Source organism: Paramormyrops kingsleyae, chromosome 23 (assembly GCF_048594095.1).
Source record: "Paramormyrops kingsleyae isolate MSU_618 chromosome 23, PKINGS_0.4, whole genome shotgun sequence".
NCBI lineage: Eukaryota > Metazoa > Chordata > Actinopteri > Osteoglossiformes > Mormyridae > Paramormyrops > Paramormyrops kingsleyae.
In genome coordinates, this window is record NC_132819.1 from 12,136,913 (window position 1) to 12,163,038 (window position 26,126).

At 49.1% G+C, this 26,126-nt stretch overlaps 1 protein-coding gene across 9 annotated transcripts in view; it reads right to left on the reverse strand.

Annotated features, from left to right (window-relative positions):
• Positions 1 to 1,081: 1,081 nt before the first annotated feature.
• Positions 1,082 to 26,126, reverse strand: part of kif13a (kinesin family member 13A) — a 67,629-nt gene continuing 42,584 nt past the window's right edge. For 2 of the 9 annotated variants that reach the window (XM_072705686.1, XM_023790500.2), the window contains 27 exons: positions 25,181 to 25,315; positions 22,894 to 23,024; positions 22,252 to 22,338; positions 21,893 to 22,068; positions 18,760 to 18,979; positions 18,520 to 18,682; positions 17,419 to 17,562; positions 17,179 to 17,328; positions 14,622 to 14,786; positions 14,352 to 14,525; positions 14,073 to 14,224; positions 13,343 to 13,475; positions 13,114 to 13,260; positions 11,741 to 11,773; positions 10,540 to 10,639; positions 9,990 to 10,116; positions 9,081 to 9,136; positions 8,824 to 8,948; positions 8,286 to 8,555; positions 8,033 to 8,185; positions 7,434 to 7,511; positions 7,242 to 7,292; positions 7,042 to 7,147; positions 5,682 to 5,830; positions 5,007 to 5,138; positions 3,115 to 4,006; positions 1,082 to 2,837 (listed from right to left, as the gene is read on the reverse strand). In XM_072705686.1, the coding sequence (XP_072561787.1) occupies positions 2,578 to 2,837; positions 3,115 to 4,006; positions 5,007 to 5,138; positions 5,682 to 5,830; positions 7,042 to 7,147; positions 7,242 to 7,292; positions 7,434 to 7,511; positions 8,033 to 8,185; positions 8,286 to 8,555; positions 8,824 to 8,948; positions 9,081 to 9,136; positions 9,990 to 10,116; positions 10,540 to 10,639; positions 11,741 to 11,773; positions 13,114 to 13,260; positions 13,343 to 13,475; positions 14,073 to 14,224; positions 14,352 to 14,525; positions 14,622 to 14,786; positions 17,179 to 17,328; positions 17,419 to 17,562; positions 18,520 to 18,682; positions 18,760 to 18,979; positions 21,893 to 22,068; positions 22,252 to 22,338; positions 22,894 to 23,024; positions 25,181 to 25,315 (4,509 nt within the window). In that variant the 3' untranslated portion in view covers positions 1,082 to 2,577. Of the gene's footprint in view, positions 2,838 to 3,114; positions 4,007 to 5,006; positions 5,278 to 5,681; positions 5,831 to 7,041; positions 7,148 to 7,227; positions 7,293 to 7,433; positions 7,512 to 8,032; positions 8,186 to 8,285; positions 8,556 to 8,823; positions 8,949 to 9,080; positions 9,137 to 9,989; positions 10,117 to 10,539; positions 10,640 to 11,740; positions 11,774 to 13,113; positions 13,261 to 13,342; positions 13,476 to 14,072; positions 14,225 to 14,351; positions 14,526 to 14,621; positions 14,787 to 17,178; positions 17,329 to 17,418; positions 17,563 to 18,519; positions 18,683 to 18,759; positions 18,980 to 21,892; positions 22,069 to 22,251; positions 22,339 to 22,893; positions 23,025 to 25,180; positions 25,316 to 26,126 lie in introns of those variants that run through there. The other 7 variants (XM_023790502.2, XM_023790503.2, XM_023790504.2 and 4 more) reach the window with 7 other exon arrangements.

The window sequence follows — 26,126 nt, forward strand, 5'->3', positions numbered from 1 at the left end:
GCAGATTGCTATTCACCCCAAAATAATTACAGTTGTTATTACACCAAGAGGTGGCTGTTCCAAATACTAACATGTATTTTACGCTTTTTGGTTTACTGAGAAAAAATTGATTTTGGCTTGGAAAATTTACTGTGAGAGACTATGAGTTTGCAATAAAAATATTGACAGGAAGACTGTTTAAGTTTCAATTAACATAATTTATGTAGGCCTAACAGCCATATCTGATCACTTTAAGGGAGGTTGAATACTTTTGCAAAACTATATATTTTAGTATTATTTTGGACATATTGTAAAGTAGGACAATGACTAGGAGTAGGCTGTTGATACCATAAATGTGTATTGAGTATTTTTTCCACAAATAATGCTTTTATTAAAAGCAATTTTAAGTAACACTCGTATTATATAGTATGTCATTTTATAGTATGTACTACGGTATACTTGACATTTACTGAAGACTTAAAGTGAACAGCTAAGGATATAGTAAATATCACCGCAAATTGAGGCTACGTCAGTTAGTGTTGCCTGCATATGAGGAAGACATCCTTGAATTTGACTGTTAAATTAACTGTAGCCATATTCTGATGCAGAGCACGATATTTGCACATCACACAATGTACCTTATATACAGGGATTGACATAACCGATACGCAAGTACACATTCACGTGCGGCAATCGATTGTTGTAACGCTGAATGCGTACGTATTTTATGTGCATTTGCGCTGATATGACTAGAAATTATCGCGCATTCTAACCTTTATAGGCTATGTTAATTTGTACTTCATTTGCGGTATATAAGTTAAAATGCGCCATAATCTCTTGTCATATCAGCGCAAATGCACATAAAATACGTACGCATTCAGCGTTACAACAATCGATTGCCGCACGTATCACTTTTAAAGGTGAATGCGTACTTGCGTACCAGTTATGTCAGTCCCTACTTTATATATATATAAATAAATGTATGTATATTTATGCCATGAACTTATGGAACCGATTACGTACGTACAGCTTCTGCTGTGTGTTTGCAATGTGCTTATATGTTAGTACATATAATGGAGGGAAGCAAATAAAACCAGCACTCTTTGGATTGTAAACGTTCTGTATTCTAAAAGACTTCTGCATCAATTAAATACAGTTGACTGATATCTTATAAATTACAGTTCTGTACATTATAATATAGTAAACACTATTTTGCGATAGGGCAGTGTTTCCCCAACATGGTTCTCGGAGGCCCATTGACGGGACACGTTTTCGCTCCCTGCCAGAGTCTCCACATGGACTGTCTGTGCATCCCTGAGGACCTGATTGGGAAACACTGCCATAGGGCTTATTTACAAGTCCTCACCCAGCAAAGCAGTTTCTCTCTCTTATTTAAAGGTACAGGGCATTTCCCTTCAAACTACTTGTTAAACGCTACACCAAGCCAACCAATCATTCTTCTGCATTCTCAGTTCCACATGTCTTTACACTAAAATAATTCATCCAAAAATATTAGTTTTAAGCAGAGTGCAGAAGATTTTACATAGTTCTGAATATAAAACAGGCACACACACACACCCATTCATGTGGACATTATAAACATTTCCCGATAATGCTCTTCTCCAACAGACATAATTGCCAAAATCCCACAACTATAAATTTATAGACATGAGTACCTTTATGACATCATGATGACATCATAGTTTGTCACTCGGTAGCAGCTGAATGGCATTTCAGCCACAGCACCTCACCACCTCACCTTTGACACGTATGATGGACATGGCCCACATATGGTTGAGTGTGGCTTCAGGGAACATCCATGCAACAATCAAGAACCCCTCGTGTTTCCGTAGCGACGGGGCTGTAAGGCAACGAAGCCATCAGACTAAATCAGCCATCTCAAGTTTGGTGTGTAATGATCCAGGGGGATAAGACGAAAACCAGATTTGGTGAGAACTCTTCAGGCGCATTCATTAGTGACCGGCCACACAGTGGTCAGCTGGATCTAGGAGCTTCATCACTGAAGCTGGATCAGAAGTTATGATTTGAACTTGTGTGTGTGTGTGTGTGTTTATACACAGATACTGGACAATGCCTCGCACACAACCACGCAAACTTTGTCATCAATGGGACAGCAGATATGAGACATCAGGTCTTTGGTGATTCATACAACTTTCAAAGACTCGGGCTACCAGCAATGACAGGCAAACAGCAGCACGTTCCATTTGCTCAGGAAGTATCGCCTCCCCCTCAAAGGATGTTGTGTTTCTGACTCAAAATCTCTCGCAGGAAGCTGTAACACTTGTGTCAAAGAAAAAAGAAAAGAAAAAAAAAAACTGTGGAAGCCCTCGTCAGTCTGTGTGTAGCTCTCAGTGTACAACTGAGCATGTGTCAAAGATTAAAATAAAAAAACCGCTGCATCCTATTTAACATATTCAAACAAACAGATTTACTTGAATACATTTTTATAAAATTAAGATCTGTTTAAAAAAATTAAAAGAAAAAGAAAAAACACATTGAGTAGATATATCATGTGACTCGACTACACTGGAGTGCAAAATGGCGGTGGGGATGCGAATGACGCCGGAACACTGCTGTTCAGCTATTCCAGGACGTGCGGCGGTTCTGAGCTCCTTCTCGAAAGCCCCGCCGGCCCCCTGTCCTTTGCTCTGCTCGCCGGGTGGGGAGGGTGGCACTGCGGTGCTTTTCGCGGGGCCTGGGTGAGCGGGAGGCCGCGCCGCCGTCCCCGTCACACGTGGAAGGGGAGTCGCGGGACAGGCGGGAGGGCTTGACGAAGACGCCGCGGCCAGCCGGGCAGCGGAAGTACGCCCGGCCCTGCACCGTGCCGTTGTGCTTGCCTGGGGACAGGGAGAGGGGAGGGGTCACCGTGCGCCATCACTGACACGACCTCAGTTTACCATTTAGCAGTGGGGTGTGGAGTCGTGGCTACCAGCCTTACAGAGCTTTAAATCTGTAATAAAGCTTATTTTCGAACTTTAATCTATTAGTGTGGATGTGTCTTCCGTTCTATATACACTTAAAAAAGACAGACGTATCAGATGTATTTAATCAAGATCCTGAGCGGCGGCTGCATAGGGACTCGGATCACATGATAATGATCACATGACCACTCACCAGCAGGGAGGTCCAGCTCCACGCCCACCCAGATGCCTGGGGCAAACTCCACCCCGCCCACATAGTGCACTATGCCGCTCTTTTTGCCCACCCACACCGGCTCCCCGGGGGCCATCCAGTCCGGGAGCTGGGCGGCCGGCAAGCCTTCGTCCCCGCTGGACCACGCCGCCGCCCGGCCAGGCTCGTCCGCAAACGGGTCGGCCCCGACGTGGCACGTGGGAGAGGCCGGGCGCACGCGAGTCTCCTTGCCGTTGTGCAGCTGCCGCTGCACCGCGGTCCCGGCGGCGTGGTGCCCGGAGCTCCCGCCTGCTGCGGACTGCCAGCTGTCCATGGCTGCACCCTCTTCAGCGCCCTGGAAGTCCGTGAACTCCTGGCTGATGCTGAGACTGCACTCCCCGGGAATGTCTGGGGGGCCACCTGTGCTGGTGGGGGACGGGAGAGGCGGGGCGGCTGAGGGGCGCTGGCTGTGGGGTGGGGGCGTGTGGCCAGTGCTCAGCCAGTCTCCCCCCGAGGCACTTTTGGTGTGGAGTGATGCGCGCTCGTCCTGCAGGTCACGCCCGGGTCCGCTCAGCTGGTCCAGGCTGTCACTGGCGGTGAAGGCGGCGGCGTCGGACAGCGTCACATTGGAGCCGCTGTGGGAGAAGTAGCCGCTGGTGCAGCTGCTGACCGTGGGGCTCCGCGACACCGCTTTCTCACAGCCTGCCACCCCGGCCCCACCACCAGGGGGCGCTGCCACAGACGAGCCCTCCAGGCTGGCGTTGTACACATCGAAGTCTGCAAAGCTCTCCGGCACGTAGGGCTGGAATCGCTGGAACTCTGGCAAGCAGAAATCCACTCCCAGGCGGGCCGGGTGACCAGAGGGCGTGTCCCCGTCAGTCTCCTCCTCGGAATCCTGGCTCACATAGGGGCGACGGGGCACGAGACAACATAAAGCAGGGGGCACATTAGCTAACAGGGACGCCATGTTGTCACGGGCACAATGGTGCGAGATCAGCTCATACCATCACAGACTGGGGGGGGTAGGGTCACATTTAGGTGCTGGATTTGTGTCCCTGGGATACTGACTCTGTCCTCTAAGGAAAACTGACCTTCTGTTTAATGTGAATTATTAAGTTGGAAGGAAATTATTCACTTTTATGTGTGATAATTACATGCCATTGTACCTACATTCTCAGTTCTTGCCAGCATATTTGCAGGGTTTCACATTCATGGCATAAATGGCCTATGAACTGATGCCAAAACGCAGAATAATTTGTCTAAAATGGTTTTTAGACACTCAGGAAGTGACCTGGCTGGTCAACGGTCAACTGCAAGATACACATCAGCGCCCCCAGCGGGTGGAACGAGGTAGAGACGCGGTGTCAACAGTAAGAGGTGGCGAATGAGTGTGGACAGGACTGACACTGGCGTGGGGTGTGTGAAATCAGGCGGGGGGGGGGCAGGGTGGGGGAGGCAGCTCAGGCAGATCCAATTTAAATTAATTCTCTGAATAACCCACAGGTGTAACTGTGCTGGGAAGTACCTCTTCTCATTATGCAAAAATGTGTTACAGCCAGTCCTCAGGCTAAGAACATTTTAAATAAAAAATCTGACTTAAATACAATGATTCGTAATAATGAACTCACGCACTACTTTGTGAAACAGCGGTATAATAATTATTATTATGTACTGTATTATTTTTCTGACTTATCCACAAATTCAAACAAATACTTGCAACGGATCTTGATCGTAACCTGGGACTGCCTGTAATCCATTCAAGCCAACCTTAAATGTTTATATTCTAACACCCATTTTAAATATTTGCTACCATGCAGGAGGTCTGGGGAGGAATGGCTGTGTTGTAATTACAGTGCCCTGGCAGTAGGGGGCAGTGTAAATCAGTTGGAACTTACAGTGGTGTGTTGGTGTGTGTTACTGAGACTGAGCTGCCTGCTGCTGCGGCCCTCACTCTCCGCCCTGGGCCGTCGCCGGGGGCAGTGAGGGACCGGCGCAGCGCTTTCCACGAGACGGCGCATGCTCTGCAACTGGGTCAAGACAACAAGAACAGCAGATGTGACACGGATGGGCGACGGCAGGGGAGGTTAACAGGATTAAAAAAACGGCACATACATGGTGTGGAGTTCATGCGGTCAATGGCGCGTGACGCATGCACACAGTCACATCCTTAACGGAGAGTAAAGAGGTACAAACAGCGGCCAGTTAAACATGGCAATACGGCACGGGTGCTCTTATCACTGTATTTAACAGGCTTTCCCTGCTTGCTCCTTGACAGTTTGTATGTTTCTGGTTAATATTTTCATGCCAGTGCAGCGCCAATCATGCGGGCCGAGCACAGCTCAGAGGCGCCCAGCAATGGGTGTGTCTCCAAACCTGATCATGACATCATCTACAAAGCCTGGTCAGTCAGGTTAGCATTGAGGGGATGGTGGTGCTGATGGAGAACCGTCACTGGGCAGTGAGGGGACATCTGAGCCTGTTAAAGCCTGGGCAAATACGTATGTATGTGTGCTGGAGGGACAGAGGGTGGGGGAGTGGATAAACCAGGGGACGGGGGGTGCGTTTGGTACCTCCTGGCCTAACAGCGGCCGGGCCTCCAGTGACTTCTTGGCCTTATTCTCTTCCTTCAGAGGCATCAAGGCCTTGAGGAATTTGGGCGGCTGGGAGGAGAGGGCCTTGAAGGGGCTGGAGGGAAGCGTGGGGCTCTCCGGGACTGAGCCTGCGGGTGCAGTGATGCCAGCGTCACACCATAAACAAGCCTCTCGCGGGAGCACAGACTGCCGTAGACCACACGGCCATAGAAGCATGGCATCTCAGCACCGTGAACCACATCACGTACCACCACGGAGGCCTGGACATACTCTTCCTCGCACACAATCCGCACACGGAGCTGCTCATGCTTTTGCAGCCACGCCCACACAATTCGCACATGTGCAGAAGGCGTGGGAGAACGAAAGGACAATATTGTTGAGGAATTGGAAAGGCTGGCTCTCACTTTATGCTAATTAACATCAGCCACTTCACAACAGGCAAATATACCGCAGGCAGCATTCAATTAGAGACAAACGTGCAGCATTGAACTCAATTGGACACAATTTAGTTTTTAAGTTACGGTAAAGCACCATGGTAAAAGATGGCAACACAAAGACGACTTCCGAGCGATTACATTTTAAAGTAAAACAGCATTAGAATTAGTTTGACACAGTTATACTATGTGTTAATACTCTTGGGTTTGAAATAAACCGAAATATACCATCTATTTAAACAGCCGGTAAACAGATATCAGAATTATAAAGTATAAATGTCAAAAAATAAATAAATAAACAATTCTCAACTGTAAAGGTATCTGAAACAGTTATACAGATTGAATCATCTATTACAAAAGAACAAATACTCCCATAACTACAACAAAGTCTGGCTCAGGTACATTTCCTACTGCACTTTATGATTTGCTTGGTGGATTTCAGATTTTACTTTGGATTTCAACTTTTGAGTCCTTATAACTCAAATATGCCAGTGAACAGTGAACTTCTTCACATATTGAAGATGGTCTTGAAACGGGTCCATGTTGGTTGTGTTTTTGTGACTGTATCCAACACATGCAGTGGTTGAGGACCAGCGGGATACGAAACCGGCTGCGCAGACACAAAAGTTTGAGATGCTGAAGCGTTCCCCAGCAGCCACTACGTCATTCGCATCGTGTTTGCAGATACAGAGTGTATGGACAGGCCTCAAGACCACCAAAACCATGACTGTAAGACCACTGCAAATCAAATGCCTACACCATCCTCTTCAATTCATAAAACTCATAACCATAAACAAAGAGCTGCAGCTGACTGGAGAGCGAAATGGGATTGAATCCTGAGCCGCTGGGACAGAGCTGGCATCACACAGTCGCGGAGAACATTCTGCCAGTAGGCTGGCACCTACCTTGGTTGTCCTTGCTCTTCAGGGGTGATTCCTTGGTGCCAGTCCCGCAGAGTGCCCCTTCCTGCAGACATGTGTCTGGAAAGTCCAGCTGGCTCTCGCAGCGTCCCTGTGGGCCGGCGGCAGACGAAGATGCTGTGAACTTTAGCCGTACCGCGCAGCGCACCTGAATGAGATGGGTTCACTCACCAAGGAGGCAATACCTTGAAATCCTCATCGTCGCAGGCGGTCAGGTCGATCCTGCTGGACGAGGCCTGAAAGGGCGACATGTGCGGTCAGTAAACATTTCCTGACCTATGCCAACTACAACCACAACGGCCTTGGCGCAGCTCTGCTCAGGCAGGACCCCCGGTTTGTGAATGCAGGCCTGGGCAGTAGGCACTGGGGCCTCTTACGTTCTGGACGTTGGGTGTGCTGACGCTGCGCCGCATGTGTCTGCCTTTGGCTGCCAGGGCCTCCTTCACGGTGACAGCCTGCGGACAGAAAGGGTTCAGTGCCCACGGGAAAGGCTCTGACAGGCTGGGTGCTACGTTACTGAAACTCACTGTGTCCTCAGGGGACACAACCTATACACGTCTTTGGGGACAAAAATGACATAAATCTCTGTATGTCTGATTACCAACACTGCATATACTTATTTTATTCTGACACTTTTATCTAAGCGATGTGAATTATTATTATTATTATTATTATTTTGTGGAAGCAGAGTCAGACAGTCCCTTGGGTATTTGATGTTCCTCAGGGGCCTAACCAGTGACATCAGTTTCGGGACCCTGGGATTTGAACCAGCAACCTTCTGATCAGAGGCATAGTGCCCTAACCTCCAAAGACACAGACCGCCACTAACAGGATAACGAAGTATATAGTGCTTATTAAGATACCCTGAAGCCCCTAAATAAGCCCCTAAATAAGTCTTATTTACTGTCCATTAAGGAGTGTAGTCTGTGTGTGTGTGTGTCTGTGTGGAGCTGTGTGTGTGTGTGTGTGAGCCCACCTGCCGCAGCCTCTCCAGACTCAGGATGTTCTCCACCTCCAAGACCCCTCGTGTATATTTCTCGATGTACGTCTCCCCGTCCTGCGCTCCCTCCGCCTCGCCGCGCGCCGCCATCAAGGCCAGCGTCTCCCTCTCCTCCGGCTCCTCTGATGCCTGGCCAGGAGCAGGGAGTTAGAGGAGGTGAGGGGGGTACAGATGGAGAGATAGAAGCAGAAACATAAAAAGACAGGGGGCGCTGTTGTGCGGATGGCACCTTTGGTATGTTGGAGACGATCTCGTAGGTCACGCCGCAGGAATACAGCACGTTCTTCAGCGACATGCGCCTCTTCAGGCTCTGGGTGAAGCTCTGCTTGTTGTAGATGTTGACCGCGATCCTCTTGCGCAGCACCAGCTCCACTGAGGCCGGGTGGCTGAGCTGCACCGTCGCCTTGACGATCAGGTAGATGCGCTCGTTGGGCGAAGTGACGCGGTTCAGGTGGACAGAGTCATGGATGGACGAGTCCCAGGAGCAGACAGCAGATACCTGGGGGAGGCCCCACACAACAGTGATGTCACTGCCCGGTTCAACCAATAGGAACCAATGACATCACCAATGACAAACCAACCAACAGCAGCGCAGTTACAGGACACTGGCTAGGGTTTCAAAGCTTCATTTACCACTTGTTGATAAATTTATGCTGTATGTCTGTCATTCTGTTAAATGTAAATTTACTAAATCTGTAATAAAAAATGCAGAGCGGCCGTGTCACATTTCTGCCTGAAGGTGGCAGCACAGAATCATGGCACATTACCTCGTCGTCGCTGTGCCGGATAATTGGGAGGTAGAAGAAAGGGCTGCCATGCTCTTTGGGCAGGATGGAGTTCACCCCAGCAGTGGGGGGGCCACTCAGCTGACCATTCACCGTCAGATCGCCTGCTGGGGAGGGGGGTGGGTCGGGGCAGAGAGAAAAAGACAGGCATGCTGAAACAGAGTGCGGTGTTGCGGGAAGCGTGACTCACCAACAGGAACGGAGACGGATTTCGTCACCAAGGTAACCAGGCATCTTACCGTTGAGGTCCAGGAAGAGTACAGGAATGTGTGGCTCCATCCCGGCACAGGGTGTCCTGTGTCGGAAACAAACCATCATCACAGAACAACAAATGACTGCGAGGGGCGAACTGAACCGGCCTTCTACTGAAAGGTGTATCTCAAACATATAATAAACACCGAGCATGTGGAGTTCACCATTCTTCCACTAGAGGGCACCACAAGATGTAACAGCAGGGACACTGGTCTTTAAAGTCTGAAAAGAGTGACTGTGAGGGTATTAAATGGTATCACAGTCAGTATGCTCACAGGCACACTAAGAAAATTTAATTATTGTGTTAGTCCGAGTAAAACCACACTTGTAAAGTACATGTAAATATGTTATTTTGACTGAAATCGTACAAAATTGAATTTCTGGAAGTCAGACTAAGACACCCAGACAATGTGATTGGGAGTCGATTTACTTCTGCATGTAGACGTTCAATCGGACTCAAACTGGCCTAGGCACTCTGCGCATGCTCCACAGTCACCCCCCCTCCAAGTTTTGCAATTGTAATGATTATTCCTTTTCAAGATTATCTAGTACGTTTAAGGATCAGTTTAAATTTTCCCTCCGTTGCTTTTTGCATGAGTGCTGCTCTCAGAGACAATCATAATGATTTTCATCCTTGTAGTTTAAATCACTCTTAGATGGATTTGTGAGAAATTTGTGTTGAACTCTTTTGGTTTCATAAATACCCCAATATTTATTACAGCAAAATCACATTATAATATTTGAAACATTTCTGACACCGTGCTGCCATGGTATATTACGCAAATCACTTCACTTCTTGTCATACCACCCAAATGTAACCCCTACTCTTGTCAGGACCGGGTCCCCATGTGCAGTCCGATATGCCTGGGGGGGGGGGGGGCACCTGGGAGACCCACCAGTGCGCCGGGGCTCCGGGGATGCCACTGCCAGGGGCTGGCACCAGCACGGCATTCCTCTCCTCCGTCAGCCCCACCCACTGCTCCACCAGCCGCGCCTCCCGCTCAATGTCCTCCTCTGATTTCTCTGGGGGGGGTGTTAGGGGTCATAGCAGGGAGGGAAAGAGAGAGGGCGGCAGGAGTGAGACAATGCTCAGGAAACAGTGTAGAAAACATACAACTGGCTGTCATGTGGCTTGCTGGACTGTATATAGCGCCTTTCCCTAAACACCATCATGCCCCCGATGTAAAATCAGTGGCCTGTACTACGAAGCGGGGTTTCTGGCTTATCGGGGTAACTTGTCAGATTTAAGGTACCACAGTTTAAATGGATTTCATATTCGTTCACTTACATTTAAAACTTACTGCAAAACTGTGGGTGGGGTTACTGCCCGCTGTCAATCACAACCCAAGTTAACCAATCAAGGGCCACTTTCAATCACAACCCAAATAAACCAATCAAGGGGCCCGAGACAGTAAGGGCCAGCATGGACAAGGCCCCTGCACTGACCGTGCTTGTTGATGATCCTCTTGATCTGGTCATCCAGGTACTCCCTGCGCTTGATGAGGGCCTCCGACCAGCGCTCACGCACACAGTTCAGGTCCTCCTCCTGGGGGGGGGGGGGCGCCGGGATGAGTCAGAACAGGGGCAATGGCGGGAGAGAGGCCGCGGCCAGGGGCAACAGCTAGGGGCTGCAGAGAGCCTGCCGGGCATTGGGGGGGGGGACGCCCACAGGCTCAGTCACACGACGGTGTCAGGTCACTGCCCTCCGGGGGGGTCACTCTCAGACCCACATTAAAGTGTAAGCCTTTCTTTACTGGCCGCAAAGTTCTGGAAGTAGCTTCTCAACTACAGTGACCCTGAGTCACTCCCCTGAGTCACTCCCCTGAGTCACTTTCTCCTCATTAGGCAAAGTGAGTCACGGGAGGGGGGGGGGGGTTGCCTGTGATTGGACAAGGGCCAGCTGCTAACACTCCAGCCGTAAGTGATCGGGTGAAAGTGCCTGTGCGGGAGGGACGAGCTCGGGGCAAACAAACAGATTCCCTTTGCATTGTGTGCTGTCTGTACTCCCCCCCGCCCCCCCGTGAACTCGCCCATGCAAATGAGTCATGCAGCCATGCACTGATCATGTGACCCACAAAGGGGCTTTATTCCCAGAGCTGTTTGTCGGCAGGAAGCAGGCGACCGGTTAGTGAATGAATCCAAAGAGGAGACTGAGGAGCGACGGACTCCTTTGGACCAGTGAGGCTTGGGGAGGGGGAGGTGAAATGTAAAAAAGAAAAAAAAAAGAAAAAAACTCTTTGCTTCCTGTTAATGAAAAAAAGTCACTAACTTTACGACTTGAACACCCAGAAAACCGATCACTTAAACCAGCGTGAGGAATCCTACAGTAGAACTATCTGTGGGCCGGGATCCATCAGAACCAAAACGGGACGGATCCGATTCAGAGAAAAATCGGGGTTTGGTGATGCTCTGAGATCCACATGTTGCAATGTGACATGAAATCCATCCCCTTAGGACACACGACCACTGTAGTGAGTAGGAGCAAGCGTGAAGTGTTAAACTGAAGCTGTTATTTCCACACACCCCCCCTCCCCGTCCGCTGGTGCCCCCGCCCCCCCCCCCCCCCGTTTGAATGCACATGATCAGCAGCGAGTTCCCATCATGCTCCCGCGGCTTTGACGGCAGCAGCAGCGGACCGAGCCAGTACCTGGTAACTATCCATATCGATATCCTCCTCCTTCTGAAGAGAGAACAAGACCGGGGTTCAGAGGCAAAGGATGATGGTGCGGATATACGCGTCTGCATCGCCCTGGGCGCCAACTCTGCGGCTGGCTATCACTCAGCCCTGCGCTACGCTGCACGCACAACCTCAGCAACGGCGCATGACCGTGCCACAGGTTTATTCTCGAAGCTCCCCTCCCATGCCAAGGGGCACAAAAAGGACAGGGTTCGAACCACATTGTGCCCTGCGGCACACAAATTGAACAGACTTTTTCTGGAAGATTCTCCCTGCCTGCGATAACTCAGTGAAGCAAACTGCACCACAAATATGAATAACGGCCTTCTTTGTAATAAAAACATGCCTTTTCTACTGCTCATGGTGGTGTTTAATGCTGTTTGTATTTAGACTATCGCCAACTGTGTAACAAAAAGTGTCATGTTTTTTCTCTCCAGTCTGGGGAGGGGGGGGTGATACCTTTGTTTATACATCACAGTCTCAAAACAGCATGCCTCCGTATGGTCACACGGCCCCCTCGCTCTGGACAGGTGATGCGGCACAGAGGGGTTTTGAACCCATGCTGCCACTACGAGGAGCTTCAGTTCTCAAAATGGCCCAGTAGGTGGAGTAGTGGTTAAGGACCTTGCCTCATAAAGGGTGCTGGTCTCATGGGAGCAGTCTTTAGCAGGGCGCTAAACCTGAATTACACCTTGAATAATCCCACTGAATGATGAGAGTAGCCTGGGAAAAAGGATCTTCTTAAGGACTTAAACTCAAAAGGTAACACAATAGCCATTTCACACACGACTTGTATGGGCTTGCAGCACTGAGTCAATTGTTTGCTGTTTTCTTTTGAACACAAATGACTTTCTTTAAGTGTTTTGGTAACTAAGGATTCCAGAAAGGTTTGGAAAGGTTGATAATGACCATGCTATTTTAATTATTGCTGTCAATATAATATAACTCTGTGCTGTTCAAGTTCAGTGATATTTCTAGTGCAAGTTAAACATTCTGCTTAGTTTTCATTTATTTCCCTTGGATGTAATCTTGTGAATGTTAGCATGGTCTATCATGCCGATTCATATTGGCAAAGAAAACATTTCTGTTTTCTAAATAAATACCAAGCAGCTATAACAGCAATATTAATGTTCCTCTGACTTTTAGGAACATTCTGAATGAGATGTGGAATTCTCATTGAAGGACAGGCCCCCCAGCCAATGAGAATTATGAGGGAAGCATTCGGTAGCCAATGGAATTCCTCTTAATGCGGAGTTCAGTAAGAAGTAGTACTTAGCAACCAAATGGAGTGCGTGCGTCAGATTGGACAGGAGGCCGTGGCTGGGCGGGACCTCGTTCCTCACCTGGTAGCTGTCCAGAGGTCTCTGCAGTTTGGTGGAGCGGACAGATACGCAGCCGATGGAGATGGATAGGATGGCCTCCACCAGCAGGGGCAGAGTGCCGGACTGGTGCACCGGCTTCACGCTGACCTGAAGCCTCCGAGAGTGACCCTGGTCATAGGGACACACACCCCCAATGACACAGCCGTAGGTGGCACCTGAACACCTCCAGGACCCCAGAGATGCCACAGACCTGTCTGAGCTGGAAGACGCCCCCAGTGCTGAGGTCCTTGGAGGGGTACAGCTCCACGGCAGCGTACTCGCCCTGCTCGTTCAGCTCCTGGATGGACGCCCAGAGCTCTATGCGGCGGGAAACCTCACTCCACCTGCGTGGGGGTAGCGTTCGGGTTCGGGTTCGGGTTCGGGTGCATGAGGGAAAGAGCATGCAGGCAGTCCCCAGGTTACGAAGGAGACCCGATCCCCAAGCCTGTGTTTAAGTCGGAAAAATAATAGCGCCAAACCTGACAATAACAGAGTAACTACACAGGGTACTGCACTGCACTCCAACTGCTGAAGCTGCGCAACGTTTTCACGAGCGTCACAAAGTACTATGTGCGTTCGTTATTACAAACCAGTGTACTTAACCCGAATTTTCAATATAACAGGCTTTATGGCAGTCTGCTCGTAAGTATGAGTTGTCCGTAAGGTGGACGTTCGTAACCCGGGGACTGCCTCACTAACCATGTGTACGTGTGAAAGGCTGTTGTGCACAAGTAGCATAAACCAAGCATGCAAACAGAATCCGGCTGCACTGGACAGGGGTTTAAAGGGGCAGCTGCGTGCATTCAGGGTCTTATACAGGGACCTATTAGTAAAGTGCCTTTGTGGTGCCCTGCGCTGCTTTTACAGGATTTAATCGGTTCTGAAGTGGTTCAGGTTGCTGTTTAAATGGGCCACAGCCCTGTGAGTGTGAGGGCGCATACCGGTCTCTGAGGGTCCTGCTCTTGGCCTGCAGAGCATCCACCTCGAACTGGGAACGGCCGTTTCCCGCACAGCGGTGGCCCCACACCTCGATGGCCAGGGCGCCCTCCGAGATGAACTCCAGGAACTCCTCCGTCACGTGAACGATGTAATCCTGGGGGAGGGGGGGAGAAGGACGCAGAGAGGGGCACTCATGCTGCTGCGTCCCGAGGCACACCGACCGCGTGAAAGGTCAAAGGTCGCACACCCCATCCATCCCCCAAACAGGCCACACCACTAACCGTGCAGTGGTCGAAGCGAACGGTGAACTGGGAGTCTGGCGTGCGGGGAGTGGGCATGTCTGGGCTGACCATGGGCGGGGCCACAGTGGGCTCCGCCTGCTCCCAGAAGGTGTACTGACAGAAGACGAAGTTGGACAGGTCAAGAGGGAGCCCAGTAGCTTCTTTAATCCGCACCTTGGGGGACACACACACACAAGGTGGTTGTGGGACTGTAGACAGTGAGGTGCCATTGGTGTGACGGTATGCGCGTGGCTGCGCAGCCGGCCGTACCCTGCAGGTCAGCTTCCTGGCCATGTGCACCACCTCCCCGTTGCTGTCCATGACCTCGTAGCTGCCGCTCTCACTGGAGTTCTCCGACGAGTCGTCCCCCCCAGACAGACGCTCCGGAACGGTGCCGCTGACCCGCATCAGTTCCACGTGCAGACGGCCCGCAACCTGGGCGACATGCCGGTCACCATACGCGGCACAAAGCAGACACGCATACGCAGATGCATATGGAGCTGTCCCACAGACACAGCAGACACGCATAAGCAGATGCAGATGGACCTGCTGCACATACATACGCAGACACGCATATGCAGATGGACCTGCTGCACACACATACGCAGACACGCATATGCAGATGAACCCGTTGCACAAATGCGCAGACACACATATGCAGATAGACCTGCTGCACACACATACGCAGACACACATATGCAGATGGACCTGCTGCACACACATACGCAGACACACATATGCAGATGAACCCGCTGCACAAATGCGCAGGCACACATATGCAGATGGACCTGCTGCACACACATACGCAGACACACATATGCAGATGGACCTGCTGCACACACATACGCAGACACACATATGCAGATGGACCTGCTGCACACACATACGCAGACACACATATGCAGATGAACCCGCTGCACAAATGCGCAGACACACATATGCAGATGGACCTGCTGCACACACATACGCAGACACACATATGCAGATGGACCTGCTGCACACACATACGCAGACACACATATGCAGATGGACCTGCTGCACACACATACGCAGACACACATATGCAGATGGACCTGCTGCACACAAATGCGCAGACACACATATGCAGATGGACCTGCTGCACACAAATGCGCAGACACACATATGCAGATGGACCTGCTGCACACAAATGCGCAGACACACATATGCAGATGGACCTGCTGCACACACATACGCAGACACACATATGCAGATGGACCTGCTGCACACACATACGCAGACACACATATGCAGATGGACCTGCTGCACACACATACGCAGACACACATATGCAGATGGACCTGCTGCACATATACGCAGACACACATATGCAGATGGACCTGCTGCACACACATACGCAGACACACATATGCAGATGGACCTGCTGCACACACATACGCAGACACACATATGCAGATGGACCTGCTGCACACACATACGCAGACACACATATGCAGATGGACCTGCTGCACATATACGCAGACACACATATGCAGATGGACCTGCTGCACACACATACGCAGACACACATATGCAGATGGACCTGCTGCACACACATACGCAGACACACATATGCAGATGGACCTGCTGCACACGCATACGCAGACACACATATGCAGATGGACCTGCTGCACACGCATACGCAGACACACATATGCAGATGGACCTGCTGCACACACATACGCAGACACACATATGCAGATGGACCTGCTGCACACACATACGCAGACACACATATGCAGATGGACCTGCTGCACACACATACGCAGACACACATATGCAGATGGACCTGCTGCACACACATACGCAGACACACATATGCAGATGGACCTGCTGCACATATACGCAGACACACATATGCAGATGGACCTGCTGCACACACATACGCAGACACACATATGCAGATGGACCTGCTGCACACACATACGCAGACACACATATGCAGATGGACCTGCTGCACACGCATACGCAGACACACATATGCAGATGGACCTGCTGCACATATACGCAGACACACATATGCAGATGGACCTGCTGCACACACATACGCAGACACACATATGCAGATGGACCTGCTGCACACACATACGCAGACACACATATGCAGATGGACCTGCTGCACACACATACGCAGACACACATATGCAGATGGACCTGCTGCACAAATGCGCAGACACACATATGCAGATGGACCTGCTGCACACACAGGCCTCCATAACTGTATTCATAGCAATACTCTCCCCACGGACCCCCATGTACTTAGAGCTTCCTATCTGTAACATTGCCTGTAAAAACCCTAAACATGAACAGGTGAAAAGTGCTTCTGCTTTCATATGTTCTTTTATTTAATCCAACTTATAAAAAGCCAAGCCATAGTTTCAAGGAGGCATCTGTACAGCATCTGGCTTTTCTGTCACTGTGGGGAAACTTTCTTTAAACCTGTCCCAGCAGAAGGGGGGTGTTTTCTGACTTTGTGGGGTCTTGCCTTTGGATTTCTCCATCCTCAAAGGTAAGCAAATCAGATGAAAACTAACAAAATAAAAGTACGACCATAGTTTGTGAATAAAAAAGACCAAAAATGTGGAGAAATCGGTGCTTTTGAAATGGGGGACAAATGTGAAGACCTAATGTAGGCCTATATGCAAGTACCAATACTCACTCAAAGAGCAAAGAAGCCTCATTCATATGTAAACACACACATATTTTGAAAAAGCTTCTACGTGACACAGCCCAAGGTGCTGACCACAAATTACAGACACTGACGGAAATACTAACTGAAAGACATCACAAGCATTTAAAGTCTCTCTACCTCCCCCTGCTGGCTGATGATGGGAACAGCATACTGCAGCTTGATGTCGTGAAAAAGGCACTCGAGGAAGACGTTGGCGACGCCGATGAGGTTGTGGTTCTCCTGTGCCTCGTAGAAAGGGTCCCCACGTTTGTTGTTCAGCTTGCTGTACTGTGAGGGACACGAAGTCGGGGTCATTCCTGGGTGACAGTCATCGACATCCCTGCACTCTGAGCAGGTAAAGCGCTCGTGGAATCCTACCACGTCTTCTACCCCTTCCTTCCATTCCTGGTAGTGGTCCCGCATGTCCACTAGCTTGTTCTCCAGCTTCTCGATGGTCCAGACTTGTGTCCCTCTGCCCCGCCGGCGCACCTGGATGGCAGGCTCGCTCACGATGGCCCCCCGCTGGACAGAGAGCACACGTGCGCACACAGGTACAGCAAACTGATTCATGTCGGAGCAAATACACAACGTCAAAACGTACGAATGAAGCAGGTCGGGCATTAGCAGGGACCCAAAGGAACACAGAGAAACAGCGGAACGGAAAGGAGCGCATTCAACTTACTACGATAAAGATCACATGAGCCGGCAGCAGGGACCTACTTAACTGATTAGATGAGCTGTTAGTGTGGTTACTTAATCTTACTTAAAAAGGCTGACCAGATAATCCATGTCAGAGAGGACACTTTGGGTTTGTAATGTCCCACTTCAATTAAAAGGACCTGGATTTCACATAAGCACTGATTTCTTGCTGTGTGCTGATTGGTCAGTCTCCTACAATCACGCATGCATCACTAATGTTAATGTGAAACAGCTGGACGAGTCTTTCAGTCATGGAATCAAACCAGTCAATGCGTGAGAACTGAACTATTTAGCCGAGCACAGGAGCCCTTCAGTTTGTAGTTTGTAAAACCTGAAGTATCTCAGTGTCCTCCCTGACATGGAGTATCTGCTCAGCCTAACTGATCACAGGAGCCATCAGCATGTTGCTATCAAACCTTAGAACCGCAGTGTAAGGTCGGAACCTCAATCTGCACACGGTGGTGATGGCTAAGGAGCCCTGACGTAAGGCCCAGGCCAGAGGGGGGGCTGAGCTCCCTCATTTACTGCTGTCAAAGGGTCAGACTATCAGTAATTAGACAGACGATTCTCCACATGCTGTCTGCTGCGGGAATCTGTCCATTTAGGCCCTAATGGAGGCCTTCCCTAAGCCTGCGCAGAGGAAGCGTGTGTGTGTGTGTGTGTGTGTGTGTCCGTCCAAACGAACAACTTAGTGAAGGAGATTAGATGGGGCTGGTGTGATAAGAATTAAGGTGACTGGCAGAGGGGGGCGGGTCGGTCCGGCACACTGGAGAGACGCACTTTGCGGTTGGCGCTGAGGTTGGCAGCGGGGATCTGCAGGGTGACCTGGTAGTCCGTCAGCTTGCTCATCTCCTCCGCCAGGAAGTTGGCCTCCCGCACCAGCGAGTTGGCCCTCACCACCTGCTCCCGCAGCCGGGACAGGCTCTGCCGGAACAGCTCGTCCCTGGCGGAAGGACAAGGCGCGTCACTAAGGGTGGCCACCTCCACGGGCCGCCGGCCGCCGTGACACCGCATGCTCACCGTTCCTCAGACCACAGTCGGATCTTGCCGTGGGCCACGTGGGTGGGGAAGGCCAGGCGGTCAGCGCCGCAGCGCAGGTGGGGGGGCGGCCGCTCGGGAGACAGCTGTTGCCGTAGCGACTCCAGCTCGCGCTCGTACATCATGCGCTGTTCCTCCAGGGCCGTGCGCTTCTCCTCCAGGTACTGCTTCTCCAGTATCTGGACCACGTTCTGCATAGGGTCTGACAGGGGCGCGGGGGTTGGGGTCACACAGAAGAGGATTATGGGAAAGAGTCGGCAGAGAGAGCGGCCGCAAGATAGAGGGAGGAGAAGGATAAGTGGAGAGTAGAAAGTCACAGCCTCCACTATATGGGGGGCATCTGCATGCTGGGAGACACACACTGACACAGACACAGACGCAGACGCAGACACTGACACTGAAGCACACACTGCAGTGTCACATTCAGCATGAATCTCAGCATGGATCCACTGCATTTCTACAAATATCACTGATTTAAAGAAAAAGTGTGACAAAATACATACTTATACAAAACGTGCTTCACTTCCAGTAAAGCAGTAAAATGGCCTGAGAGAGACAGAGACTGAAGAAAGACAGTGAGAGAAAGGGGTAAAAGCGGACTAGTGTATACAAACACTAAGGTAGGTAGTGGATGGCCCAGTCGCAGTGCAGCTGTAGGCCCCAGACCTGCCTCCCGCCCAGAGAAGCTACTCTGCTTATCTGCTAATGGATCCCAGTCCACGGAGTCAAATTCCCACTACTGGCCTCCAATCTAACAGAATACATCTGCCCAAAAGTAACATATACATTACAGTGGGCCGGCTGGCTGAAAACATAAATCCCCTCAAAGGGAGAGCATCTGGAAAGAGCCCAGTGAGGGAGAGGCGGAGAGAGAGGCGGAGGGAGAGGCGGCTAAGCAGAGCAGCTGACTGGCATGTGCAGTGCGACACTGAGCCGACCGCTTTGGGTCACAGACCTGACGGAAACTGGGGCCTGTCTGTGTAATGAGACAGTGACAGAACAGTGTGTGTCAGAGGGGAGAGAGAGCCAAAGGACGAGACGGGAAGCCAAAGGTAACTGAGGGTGTAACATCTGGGGGGCGAAGATCAGGGAGATAAGACCAGGTGTGAACAGGGCCTAACATGCATCCTGGGTGATCCGATCGGACATCACTAAACATGTCCGTTCACACCCGACATTAACATGCGTCTCCGCATGCGTCTGGACTGACTGCCTTGAATCGGATCTCACTTTCCTGCAACTTATTTAAATAAGCACATAAATTACTTCCATATGCAGCATCTGCTGAACATTAAAAGAAAAAATCCAAAGCTATAGATGCATTCCAGGGTAAACAAACTGACTAAGATGTTTGTAATGAACAGCATAATACTCAAAATGAAATAAATAAATATATCTATAAATAAATAAATATTTCAATAATTAATGTGTCCTTTTAGTTTTAAATAATTCCATAAAACATATTAAATTTCACACTGTCTTCTATGTATAATATGTAAATTGTATTTCGTAGTAACGCTGTGATTTTCATTAGTCATTATTATGAAATATTATTGCACAAAATGCAAATGTGATTTCTTAAACTCATAAATACTATTTCACAAAAAGTTCAACTTCACATTGTAGACATACATTTTTATACTGTCTCAACACAGTACAAATGTCTGTGTTAAAAAGGTCTTTCAGAACTAAGATATACCTAGAACTAAGATATACCTAGGGCAGGCTACTGCTGTCCTATTCAAGGGCAAAGGGTTCAGCATTATTTTGGTTGCCATATGATAATATTTCAGCTTTTATTCATAATAAATGAAGCTCTAAATTTGATAAAAATTCAAGGAAGTGGTTCATTGTTTGCCGGGAGTGGAAATGAATTTCTGACCAGGAGTTCAAGCTCCCCAGACAGTCCAGTATAAAACTATATAAACAATCACACATTATTATATGTTTCAATTCATTTTCTAGGCCATTGAACGCACATCGTTACCGACCCACTTTAATTTTACGTTAATGTAATTTTCACCGGCACAGTTCACCAATATTAACAAAGCGTAGAGCAGTTTTGACATAAATAAGGAAGCGTCATCAAAGTGTGCATTAAATATTATCTGTGCAAATTCCAAAAAGATCTTTAACAAATGACTTACACAATTTATTTTTCCCGAAACTTGTGCACTTCCATGCGAATGGGTTGTGACAGTCCGATATAAACCAACTTCCCAGTAGATTCAAACTTATTTAGTTTGCATTATTTTGAGAGAATTTTCTTTGGGTCAGTTATTTTTTTAATTTCTACTAAAAGTAGAGATGGTAGTAAACTGTTGTTTGATATATTGATTTTAGATTGGTTTGATCGATCGGATGTCGATGCGTTTTGGGTGCGTTCACACCTGTAATAAGCGCTGTCCACTTGTGACTGGATCACCCAGGACGCACGTTAATACCAGGTGTGAACAGGGCCATAGTGACAGGCTGGTGAAAGGATGCTGTGAGGTTGTGGGAGAATAGGAGGGACAGAGAGGAGAGGAGGGGGAGGAACAGAGGAGAGGGGGGGAGGCGAGAGGAGAGAAGAGGAGGCAGAGAGGAGAGGATAGGAGAGTAGGAGGAGCAGAGGAGAGGGGGAGGGGAGAGGACAGGAGAGGTAGAAAGGAGAGAATAGGAGAGGGGGAGGAAGAGAGGAGTGGAGTGAGTTGAGAAGAAAGTGGAACAGAACATTTTTTCAGTGTTTCGCAACAATTAAAAAGGAATAAACTGTGAAATACGAGGTAAAGGAGCTAAGGTGCGGAAAGTTCTTTATTACTATCATCTCAGAGAGGAACCGCTGAAACCTGTCAACATCGATGTCAAGCTGAGGAAAGACGCTGACAGAGGCAGCCCTGGAGATACGAGCATGTGTGAGTGAGTGAGTGTGTGTGTGTGTTTGTGTCTATTTATGTTTCTGACGGACAGACATGGGGATGGTCCTCACAAAACAAACAGGCCCCTCTTCCTGTCGATAGCCTCTTAAATAACAGTGCTGCTTGGTTCCCTTTTTCATTTTTTTAAGAACAGTTAATTAGCCTGTTGGTGCGTGATGATGGTGATGATGAAGGTGCAGAGGATGAGCAAGTCCTACCATTGTTCCCCAGGGCCTTCATCATGACCTCCGTCTGGGCAAACTCGTAGCTGTAGTCCTGTTCGGACGAGGCCTCGCTGGCCGTCTCCACGTCCTGCTCCACCAGACTGTCTCGCGGAGAGCCCCTGTCCGCCTCCTTCAAGCGGTCCCGCCTCTTCCTCTTGGGTAGACTGACCCTGGATGCAGAAGAAATACGGTAACTAATCCTGCAGGATAATCAGTGCTGTCGCTTGGCTGTTGCAAACACAAATGTTTCATTACACAGCTAGCAAGGTAACATGTGCAGCAGTTCTAAGTATTAATTATTGGGTATTAGTTTGGTAAATCTGAAGATAAGCAGAGAGGAGCCCAGTTGGTACCTGAAGAAGTGGTTGTTTCCCCACAGGATTCGGTCCCCGTGCCACAGGTGAGTCGTGGAGTAGATCACAGTGCCGTTCACACAGGTCCTATGGACACACACATGCACCAGGTCAGTAACTGGCAGCCACATTGATGGGAAAGAAGGACAAGTCTCCAATCTAGACATATTCCCGGACAACTTACTCTACAAAGAGCAAGCTGGAGGCGTAAAAACAATTTCCCCACGGGGACAATAAAGTATCAGTTATTATCATTATTATTATTATTATTATCTTCTTGATGGAAAGTGGGTGGTTACTGAATATCTCACAGACAAGCAATTTAAGACACAGGTGGGCTGTGAGATGGACTAACATACCCTGACTGACATGACCAAACACTGCACAGAATCGCACTGCACAGTGTAAAGCATTACGATGATTATTATCACTGCTATGATTACGCCCAGACAGCCACCAGGCCCCAGGACCCTGCAGAGGAGGTGCAGTTCTGGAAGATGTACGCATGATTTTAAGTGCCATCTTTACTTTACTTTACCCACAGCAGGTCAGTGTACTGGAGCAGCTGTGAATAAGTGGCCTGTTCTAATACAGCATGTTAAGGTCCTCGCTGTGCCACACTGCGCCCCCTGCAGAGCCTACCTGGCGTTCTCCATGGGGGTGAGGGTCACGTCCCCGTCCGGGCTCATGTCCAGCATGCAGTGGTCCGGCAGGATCCCGATGCCGAACAGCTGGATGTCCTGGGAGGTGTCGGCCCCCACCAACGTGTGCTCCTGGGGGGGGAGGGGGTTATAAATAATGCCTCACACGACAAGAAGGGTCATGTTCAATAACAAATAGCAGGGAATGACCCATATTGCATAATCACCTGGGGACTGTGATCATCCGAATTATGTGCTTCTAAAAGCACATAATTAACAGCAATCATACAAATAAAGACCCAGCAGTGACTGTCCCACTTAAATGCTGATACAGAAAGTACAGGTGAAGGCATCGCCGACTGGCCGCTCCAGGGCGAATCCTGTGGCCGTCTATGCAAGTGCCAGGCAATTATTCAGGGAGAGGGAGACACAGACAGAACAGCGCCACCAACCACACCCAAAGCCAGACCATCTCAGCTCAGCCCCCATCTCCACGTGGGACACAAGGAGAGTCAGCTACATGAGTTAGTGCACAATTCCCTAAATAAACTAGACGACTTTCATTTGAGAGTCCAAGTCCTCCAGAGGATTCTAGGGAACTCATCTGTCATAAAGTAAAACGGCTTTAGGAAATATCAAATGACAGCGTTTGTGAAGTGTGCCCTGGACGGGATGGAGAACAGCCACATGACATGGGGATGAGAGAGGAAACCAAACAGAGGACAGGGATGCAAAGGAAAGACAGCAGGAAACACGCAAGAAAACTATACAGGAGTCTGGTCTCAAGAGGCATCATGGTGGGTTACTGAGACCTGCAGTGCATTGTGGGAAAAAATACAAAAAAGCAGAAGCCAATCTTGTATGTCAGCAAGGATGTAACAACAGACCGTGAGCGGATCTCAGCAGTCATCATCTTCATCATGGAGATACAGAACTCGTCTCCACCCGGAAAACTGGACTTTTTGCTGCACTTTAAACAAACCCAATGATGAAGAGAACACTGACGTCTGTAGGGTCTGACAGCAATCCAGTCATTTTTATGGCTCTGTTGTTCCAGATGAAATGTTCCGACTCCCTTCATCCTTAGCTTGTCCTAATTTGCGTCTGGATACCGAAGGTCTGGGCCCAGTGCTCCCATTATTCCCAAAGCTAGATGTGTATTACAATGCAGATTTTAATTTTTATGCTGCAGCATAAGTCAACATGGGTGGGGGGGGGGGAGGGGGGGGGCTTTAGTGAAAAGTCTGTCCTATGACTGAGCTCAACCCCAGTTTTACTGAGGACTTCATTTACTAAAATCAGTACTTAATTTATAGAGCTTGGAATGTTCTGGAAGATGGTGGAAAAACTCCCTGGTGCCAAAACAGCTGAACTGATGAGACTGAAGACATGAGACGAGCTTTGGTTGTTTCTTTACTGTAACCTAGAAGACGGCTGCTTCCTCCAAGCGTTACAGGCTTAGCAGAGCCTATCTCCTGGCCCTTGTGAAAAAATAGTGTACTAAAGTATATTAACAGTATGCTTTGATCACTAGAAGTATAATGAAAATGCATTCTCTTTACACACATTTTTTAAATACACTGACATTATACTTCTGTGTACTTTTAGAAAATATATTTTGCTTTTAAACATAATTAAGTACACTGAAGCACACTTTTATATTATGTCTGTAATCAAATATACTTTAGTACATTTTTTAGGGATACAACACACTTAAAATGTACTTAATAGACTTTGCTGAAAGTATATTTTTTGTACCAAGTGTATTTAAGTACATACTTTAGTACACTTTTTTCACAAGGGGGACAAAATAGCCAAGTGGGGCTGAGCAGCAGCGTGTCACCAGACAGGAAGTAGCAGGCCCCCCCTACTCTCCTGGTGCATGCTGGGTAAGCAGGATCTCCGCAGCCCAGCCGCTCAGTGACACAGAAGCTTCTGTTCACACGGACACCCCCGGAGTTGGACTCTTTCCGGAACATTCACGGGACACACATGGAAGCTCAGACGAGATGAAGCCAGCGGCCCTATGAATGATGACTCCACTGGGCAGGTAGCACGTTTTCCAGGGAAATAAAGGGCCTGTTCTTGCCAAACTCAGAGACACGCGGAACTGAAAAGGCCTCGTCTGGTTAAATGAAGGGCCAAACACCACGAGCCAAGATAAAAACACAAAGAGGAGGGAAAATGGCAACAGCCTGTGGCCATGCAGCACCTCCCCTTCGGACATGAGGGTGGGGATGGGGCACGTGAGGTCAGAGACACACCAGACTGACGTCCAGGACGCTCACCTTCAGGTAGTAGACCAGGAGTTCGTTGAGGGCGGGGTCAGCGTTCAAGTTGACGAGGAAGCACTTGTCCTCCCCAACCTTTATCCCTGACAACTCCAAGGAGATCCCCATGCTCTCCAGCTGCTTCTGCCGTTCCTGCAGACACACAGACACACACACACACACACACACACAGACAGACAGAACTTTGAAATACCTTTCAAGGCCTAAAGGCTTGATCTTCACTTTTAAACCTTTGCCATGGACATTAATGCGCGATTTAAAAGCATAATTGCTTTTGAGCACTTGGAAACAGGCCTGTTCCAGCTTGGTGCTCAGCTCCACACGCCGCGTCTCCGGCTCCCAGATTCACCCCGAGGAGAATTTATCTTAATTCCCATCTCTGAAAATAATCTTTGCAAATGATGGGTCTGGTGTCTATAAATAAAGGTGCTGTTAAAAATGTGAAAAAGACTCTGCTGCATCATTTAACACCCAGTATATGGGAGAGTTTGCCAGACTCGCATGTCCTCAGTGACAAGAGAGCAGGCGGTGCGCGTGTGACGCGACTGCAGCTGACCGTCTCCTGCCACGGTGCCCGTTACACACACGTTACACACACGTTACACACACTGGGGCCGCGACTCTGCTGACACAGGGAGGCTGGGACATATATAATGTCACCATCTGATAGGCCAAATAAAAACAGCCACTGGCTGATTGGCTAGGTAGACTAGCCAAGCAAAGGCAGTTAACATTTGTTTGAATGATTACAGTAAACTGCAGTACCTGCGAACTGTATTACAAACACGACTGTGTGTAATGCACTGTACTACTCTGCCTCGCAGGTGCAGGACACATTCAGCTATGAAACCTGCTGGGAAGAGAACCTGCATCCTTCTGGGTAGGAAGGTGCTCCTAACCACTATGGCCCTGACTTGTGAAGAACATCTCCTCTCACAATTAG